The sequence below is a fragment of the Mastomys coucha genome, unplaced genomic scaffold (assembly GCF_008632895.1).
Source record: "Mastomys coucha isolate ucsf_1 unplaced genomic scaffold, UCSF_Mcou_1 pScaffold22, whole genome shotgun sequence".
Classification (NCBI taxonomy): domain Eukaryota; kingdom Metazoa; phylum Chordata; class Mammalia; order Rodentia; family Muridae; genus Mastomys; species Mastomys coucha.
Genome location: NW_022196905.1, coordinates 249,659,050 through 249,667,251, shown reverse-complemented (window position 1 = coordinate 249,667,251; position 8,202 = coordinate 249,659,050). Strand labels below are relative to the sequence as shown.

The 8,202-nt window shown below is 45.5% G+C and overlaps 1 protein-coding gene across 6 annotated transcripts in view; it reads left to right on the top strand.

Moving 5' to 3' along the window:
* Wdr59 (WD repeat domain 59) overlaps positions 1–8,202 on the top strand; it is a 76,111-nt gene that overhangs the window by 61,530 nt on the left and 6,379 nt on the right. For 4 of the 6 annotated variants that reach the window (XM_031341464.1, XM_031341462.1, XM_031341463.1 and 1 more), the window contains 5 exons: positions 1,106–1,218; positions 2,398–2,548; positions 2,656–2,728; positions 4,488–4,614; positions 4,763–4,905. In XM_031341464.1, coding sequence (XP_031197324.1) covers positions 1,106–1,218; positions 2,398–2,548; positions 2,656–2,728; positions 4,488–4,614; positions 4,763–4,905 — 607 coding nt within the window. The remainder of the gene's footprint in view (positions 1–1,105; positions 1,219–2,397; positions 2,549–2,655; positions 2,729–4,487; positions 4,615–4,762; positions 4,906–8,202) is intronic. The other 2 variants (XM_031341465.1, XM_031341461.1) reach the window with 1 other exon arrangement.

Here is an 8,202-nt window from a genome sequence, read left to right as displayed (position 1 = left end):
GCTTGTCTCAAATCATAGACTTGATTCAAAGTTTGTGTCTTCTGCCATTTGGGTTTAAAATAGTGTGTTCCAGGTAGTGGTATAATGATTGTATTGCTTTTTGAAAATCAAACAAAACAGAAGAGATTTTCCAAAAGTAGCATTCAATTTTCTCAAGGTCGCAAGGGGTTGCTCATCTCTTTGTAATGGGCAGTGAAGGCCTTGGATTTAATAGACATTTAATGGGCATTAGATTCTAAGCCTGGTGAGGTTTGAGGCCTGGGTGATCATCAGACTTCGTGTCAACAAAAACAAAGCCAAGGTTGTTTAGTTCTTGGCTTGTTCTTTAGCTTCAAGAGGGTCCTAAAACTTTTGTAATGGAGGCGACAACATTCTCCACTCATTGCACAAAGAGCAGGTCATCAGCAGGTTGTGGGCTGCTGTGGTTTGCTCTGTGCCAATCCAGTTCATCAGTGAAGTATCAGAAGAGGCTGAGCGTGCTGACGAAGCTGGCCCCTTGAATTGTGATACTGTTTATTCTCTGAAGCTTGCTTATGGAAGGTTTCCCTTACTTACTTTATTTTATTTTGTTTTTTTCGAGACAGGGTTCTCTGTGTAGCCCTGGCTGTCCTGGAACTCATTCTGTAGACCAGGCAGACCTCGAACTCAGAAATCCACCTGCCTCTGCCTCCCAAGTGTTGGGATTAAAGATGTGCGCCACCACCACCTGGCTCCCTTACTTATTTTAGTTTGAGCAGATGGGGGTTTGCCATGTAGTGTGGGCTGGGGTTTCAAGCATGTGTAACTTGTAGCCTCACCTCTAACAGCTGTCTCAGCCTGCCAAGGGCTGGCGTTACAAGCATGAGCCACCATGTTTGGCTTTTAATGAAAATTTTAAGGCTAGTCTTTCTCAGCTTTATAGTATAGTCACTGGGGACTCTATTAATATACCAGTTTTAATGCAGTAAGTCTGAGTGGGGCCTAGAATTTTGCCAGCCCCAGCTTTCTCCCCCCTTGTGGTGAGGTTTCAGGCTGTAGGAAGAGGGTAGACAGATGGGGCTCCTTTGCAGGTTCTGTTCATCTCTTCACTGGTTTGAATTTGAGCATCTTTCTTTGGTCTGTCCAGGTTTGGTCGCTGGCTACAGTAGCTACAGATCTTTGCCTTGGTCCGAAGTCTGACCCAGATTTGGAAACACCTTGGGCTCGACATCCATTTGGGCGACAGCTGCTGGAGTCCCTGTAGGTTCTGAGAGCTAAAAGTGAGGAAAATGAGTGGAGGGGGTTGTAGGTCTGTAAACACATTAAATGATCCTGCTGTGGTGAGGGGAGCAGAGGCCAGAGGTGTGAAGGGACGAAGGTCCTTTGCTTTTAGCACAGAAATGGTCGTCATGTAGAATGAACTTCTGGCAGCATGAGGCATTAAGTAACATTTGTCACTCACAAGAGTTTGAAACCCTTATGAGTCCCATGCTCGTTAGAGTGCTTTAGGCCTTCACTCACACCACTGGGCACACGGGCCTTTGGGCTCTGGAGATGGTAAGTGTGTCTTCATGGTGCTGTGCGATTTGGCCCATGGGAACTATGTGTTGGTATTCACATTCTACCTGTTAGACAGCTCATGAAAGCATTGGATTTATTTCCAACTTAGTACCCCAAAATATAGCAAGTCAGACCATATAAAACAATGTTTAAGGCATTAAGTAAGCCACTCAGGTATGAATCCTTACAGTGAGGCTCAGGGCCCCAGCAGAGAAACCCCACTGCTTCAAGTTGAGGTTTGCTTCTCTGCCTGGTGGAGGTCAGCCCTGGGGCAGCTGACCCTGCTTCCATTGCCTTGTCCTTAAGGCAGGGTCATAAAGCTTGCTGTACGCAGTTTACAGAAGCCTCAGGAAAGACTCCTTCCCTGACCCTAAGCTCGTATTCTAGCATGGCGGTCCTGAGAGAGAAAAGGGAGGAAAAGGTAAGGGAAACGTGTTCCTCATCATTCTTACTTAACCCAGGAACCAGACCTGCCATGGTGACAGTGTTTTTTCTCTGAACATCTCTGTGTACTACTATAAGGTCAAATAAAGGACACACATAGAAACTTAGAACAAAGCTGTTTTTTTTTTTTCCTGTAGCTGGGGAGGCTGAGAGAGCATGAGAGTGTGTAGACCACTTCTCTCAGGTGCTAGGTCAGTCTGCTTGGTTCTGCAGAATCTGTGAATGCCAGACAAAGCTTTCAGATTCCTATCTAGGTTGCTACGAACACAAATAAATGGAACCCATATCACAGTTGGTGAGGCTGTGGATCTGTAGGAAGTCCTGTTTCTGACAAGGTCAAGGGGGAGGGTGGAAAAATACTCCAGCCTCGCCCATAGTAGGAGTTTTCTAGCAGTAAGAGTCCTTCCTTCATTTTTCTTCTCCCGTATTTTACAGATTGGCTCACTATTGCCAACTCCGAGACGTTCAGACCTTGGCAATGCTCTGCAGTGTGTTTGAAGCCCAGTCCCGGCCTCAGGGGTTACCGAACCCTTTTGGGCCTTTCCCTAATCGTTCTTCTAATCTTGTGGTATCCCACAGCCGATATGTGAGTTCATGGTCTCCTGGCTTCCCTTGAGGTCTGTCTCCCCACCAAATGTAACTTGGAAATGGGATAGTGTTCTGATGCCAGTATGTGTTCCTCCTCCCTTCTAGCCCAGCTTTACATCCTCGGGGTCCTGCTCCAGCATGTCAGATCCAGGATTCAACACCGGTGGCTGGAACATAGGTTGGTGAGGGAATCACAAGGCCCACACTGGACTTTGGTTGTTCCCAAGGCTTCTTGAGGGCTGTTCACATGGAAGCTTAGTGTACTCTCATATTTTTCTCTCCATGTATTATATCAGGGACAGGGTTGGCAGCAAGGCATGGCCGTGCATGTTGAATGCACTCGGTTTCTGGGAAATCTTTGTGCTGCTTGAGTTTGCTTGAAAAGCTGCAGTGAGACTTATATTATTCACCTCTACAACCTCCCTTATCTTTCCACATGCCTTGTCCACACACCCCTTTCCATGATTATCTGCCACCTCCACCATCCATTTCTTCCTATGTTTCCTTTCAAAGGAGAGAAAGAAAGCTGGCCTGAAACCAGGTGGCCATGGAGTTTGTTTGTTTGTTTGTTTCCGAGACAGGGTTTCTCTGTGTAGCCCTGGCTGTTCTGGAACTCTGTAGACCAGGCTGGCCTCGAACTCAGAAATCCACCTGCCTCTGCTTCCCAAGTGCTGGGATTAAAGGCATGTGTCACCACTGCCCGGCGAAATGGGGTTTCTTTAATGAAGTTAATACAAAGGTATTTCCTGGATTAAAAAAAAAATTCAGACTGGGCGTGGTGGTGTATACCTTTAATCCCAGTGCTCTAGAGGCAGAGGCAGGCAGATTTCTTTGTGTTAGAGGCCATTCTGGTCTACAAAGTTTGTCTAGGACAGCCAGAGCTCTGTTACACAGATCCTATCTCAAACAAACAAACAAACCAAAAAACATGTTTTGAAATGCTCTTAATTTTCGTGATTATAAAAATAGAACATTAGCCAGGTGTACTAACATACACCTGCAATCCCAGCTTCTTAGGAGGCTAAGACAAAAGGGTTACCCAGCCCAGGAAGCTGAGGCTAGTTTGGGCAACATGGTAAGACCTTGCCTCTTAGAAAATAATCCCGCCCTCAGGAAGTGAAGGCAAAGCACTGGGAGCTTAAAGCTAGTCTGGGCTATACAGAAAGATCTGTACACACACACACACACACACACACACACACACACACACACACACACACACACACCTACTCTTAATATGCATGTATACTACATATCCAGTAAAGAACAAAGTCTATTAGAGAAAAAAATAACGATTGCTATCTCAGTGTCTCTCAATAATTCCAGAACTTTTTTTTCTCTTCCCCCTCTGTGTATGTGTGTATGTGGAGGAGTAGTCATTTGGTTTATACTGTTTTGCATTCTGCTTTTCTTTTTTTTTTTTTAAGATTTATTCATTATTATAAATGAGTACACTGTAGCTGTCTTCAGACCACCAGAAGAGGGCATCAGATTTCATTATGGGTGGTTGTGAGCCACCATGTGGTTGCTGGGATTTGAACTCGTGACCTTCGGAAGAGCAGTCGGTGCTCTTACCTGCTGAGCCATCTCACCAGCCCTTCTGCTTTTATTTTTATCATAAGCATTTTCTCATGGCATTTAGCAGGTCTTCATAACAAATCATTGCCTCAGAAGATGATTCTACTATATTACTATGTCATAATTTGTTTGGCTATCATGTGTACTTAATTACCAGGCTCTCTTGGTGATAAATCCATAGACAAAGAGGTAGACTAGGAAAGAGGACTGAAGGCTCATCCATTCCTCAGAGTCTTGAGTTTGGTGTATTTGGCTTCCAGAGAATCCAGTGAACACACACTGGGGCGTGGGAGGTGGGAGGGGCTTCCTGTTCTGTGCCTCCCCGGCTGCCATCACTCTTCTCTTTTGCTTTTCTTTAGCAGGAAGAGAAACAGAACACATATCTTCACCTTGGGGAGAGTCTTCGCCAGAGGAACTCCGCTTTGGGAGTCTGACCTACAGTGATCCCCGTGAGCGAGAACGAGACCAGCATGATAAAAACAAAAGGTAGCCGTCTTCCCCGTGGCACCTACAGAATTCTCAGCTTCAAAATCACACTCGGGTTTCAAGAAGATGGAGTTTAGGATTAAACGCCATTAGGTGTTGAGCTTCCTTTTCTCTTAAGGAACTGATGGGACCTTTTGGGTTTATCCAGGCTCCTGGACCCTGCCAATACCCAGCAGTTTGACGACTTTAAGAAGTGCTATGGAGAGATCCTCTACCGCTGGGGTCTGAGAGAGAAGCGAGCGGAAGTGCTGAAGTTTGTGTCCTGCCCTCCGGACCCTCACAAAGGGATCGGTGAATATGACTTTATCTTTTCCTGTCACTGTTGGGAAGGCCCTGGACTCTGTTTGCCTATAACCTTAGGGTTGGAAGGATGAGCTCATTTATAGGCAGAAGATTCTGAAGCATTTGAGTCCTTTCTAAAGGACTATAGAATCATTACAGCTATAGAATCATTACAGAGCCAGGCGGTGGTGGCGCCCGCCTTTAATCCCAGCACTTGGGAGGCAGAGGCAGGCAGAGGCAGGCAGGTTTCTGAGTTTGAGGCCAGCCTGGTCTACAGAGTGAGTTCCAGGACAGCCAGGGCTATACAGAGAAACCCTGTCTCAAAAAAACAGCTGTTGTTTATCGAGACCATGGTAAGCACAGGGGAGCCCATGACAGAGAAGAGGGGAAATTATAAGCAGTGTAAAATTATGATAGCTATACTTTGGCTGGAGAGATGGCTCAGGGCTTAAGAGCACTGGTTGTTCTTCTTGAGGAGTTGGGTCCAGTTCCCATCACCCACATGGTGGCTCACTTTCATCTGTAACTCTACCCAGAGGATCTGAAGCCCTCTCAGTGCTCTGTGGGTACTGTGTACACATGCTTAGCAAGCAGACACATCGGCATCAAACACCCATACACATAGAATGAAAGAAGTAGACTCAGCAGTGATGTCATCTGCCAGCACTTGGGAGACAAGTGGATCTCTGTGAGTTTGAAGAGGCCAGCCTGGTCTACAAAGTGAGTTTCAGGACAGCCAGGGCTACACAGAGAAACCTTGTCTCGAAAACAAACAACAAAAAGGAGTAGATTCATCCATGCAGTGATGGTATATGCCAGCAATTGGGAGGCAGGTGGATCTCTGAGTTTGAGACCAGATTGTATTCAGCTGCAGCCTCTGATTTGGTGATCGTCACTCTACAGTTGGTATGTAAGCCTATTAGAGTGCGTGTATTATCTAGGCATAGTGAGGTATGCCTTTCTTTAAGCCCAGCACTCAGAAGGAGGAGGCAGGGGGATCTCCGTGAGTTTGAGGCCAGCTAGGGGATACTTAGTGAGACCTTGCCTCAAAAACAATAAAAAATTTAAAAAGTGTATTTCTGTGGGAGCTGAGGGTGGAAAGGAAGTAGGGAGCACAGCTGAGGGGCTTCCCAGCCTGGACCCTAGAGAAATGAGCACTCGGCATCCAGGAGGAGGGCAAGAACTCAGGTGAGACTGCAGTGAGTTCTGAGAAGCTAGACTGCATAGAAGAAGTGAAGCAGAGATTTCCTACAGGAAGACACTGGAAGACTTCCAGAGGGAAGGGACTGACCTCACACTATTTCCTTCCCTCCCTAGACCCTGGCAAGCCTCTGCACAGCGATTTTTTAAAAAGGTGTTAACTACACAGGGAGAAGTAACATTGGCAATAAATTGGAAGCCAGGAAATGAGCCAGTTATTGGCAGCTGACTTACAGCCTGAGTAAACCAAACCCTGAGCTTTTAGGCCATTACAGAACCCTGCCATGGCTTAGGAATCGGGCCTACCTAGTCCTCTAGGAGGGACTCAAAGATGAAATTTAAAAGCTGGTCTTGTTTGATGGCCCTTGGAGGATGCTCAAGTTGCCCCTCCCAGATTGTAGAACAGGCCACGAACCCAACGGCAAACTGTAAGCTTGTTCTGCAGAGAACAGAACCACATTTGCAGATTGGATAGCTCTACCTACTATAATGAGTGCAGAAATATAGAGGACCCAGAGATGACCTAGAAGCTTCCAGAAAGAGAAAACAGTTCAGATATGAAGGAAGAGAATATGAATGGTATCAGCTCTGATGACTGACCTAGGAAACTCAATGACCAGGCAGCAGACACCAGCATTCTCAGGAAAAGAATTTCTAACCTAGAATTCTGAGCCCGAGTTATCAGCCGTGTATGAAGTAAACTTTGAGTGTGTCTAAGAAGCAGGGCTAGATTCAGTCCAGGAACTGAAGGTCTCAGAAAATTGATGGAGGGCACTCACTATGACAGACCTAGAGAGAGACCAGTGTCAATGGTGCTCCAGGAGCCCTGGCTCCAAGGAGAGAAGTTGAAAAAATGTCGAATGTATTTCACTGTTGAGTATATTTATAGAAATCACAGACATTTGAGGGAGAGTTTGGTGATGAATTATTGATAAGTACATAGGAAACTAAGCAAATGAAAGAATGAGGCAGTTACTAATTCTGGGAAAAACAAAATGTGCAAGAAAGGAAAATTGTCATAGACATGGCTTGAATAATGTTTGCTTAGGTAAATAATATATGAGCCAAATGTGGTCTAGCCACAACAGAGCTAGGGAAGACAGAGCCAGGTGGTGCTGTCTGTGGTGGGGGAGGCTGGAGGGAGAAAGAGTTTCTACTCTGAGAAGCCAGTAGACAATGCTTGGATATGATGCTTAAGAATTCACTTTGTGTTGGGCATGGTTGGACAAATCTTTAATCCTAGCTCTTGGGATGCAGAGACATGTGAGCCTCTGAATTCTGGACCAGCCTGGACTGCACAGTGAGGTTCCAGCTAGCTATAGGGCTAGATAGAGAGATCTTGCCTCTGATAGATAGATAGATAGATAGATAGATAGATAGATAGATAGATAGATAGATAGATAGATAGATAGGTAGGTAGGTAGGTAGGTAGGTAGGTAGGTAGGTAGGTAGATGATAGGTAGATAGGTAGATAGACAGGTAGACAGGTAGACAGACAGGTAGACAGGTAGACAGATAGACAGATAGATTTTTGCCAACCTTGACAGCACGTAACACTAAACCTGGAAGATCTACATAAGGTTAGCATGGCCTCTACCCAAAGAAGATAAACTTATAAAGCATTTACTGTTTTTTTGTGGGGTGCATTTGGGGAGCTTGGGGGTCGAGACAGTATCTCTCTACATGGCTGTGACTGTCCTGGAACTCTCTGTGTAGACTAGGCTGGCCTTAAACTCATAGAGATCTGCTTCCTGAGTGCTGGGACCAAAGGCATGTGCCACCATTTCTGGCTGCATTTCCTGTTTTTAGTCAATATATCATGGGGACACTTGCACATCAGTGATTATTACAGCATGATTTATAGTAGCTTAGTTATAGAACCAACCTCGGTGTCCATCAACAGAGGAGTAGATAAAGACTATGGGGCTGGAAAGACGGCTCAACAGTTCAGAGGACTTACTGCTCTTTCAGAGGACACGGTTCAGTTCCCAGCACTCACATGGCAGATCACAACTGTCTGTAACTCCAAGATTCTGACACACTCACACAGACATACATACAGGCAAAATACCAATACAAGTAAGATAAAAATAATTTTTTTTTTTT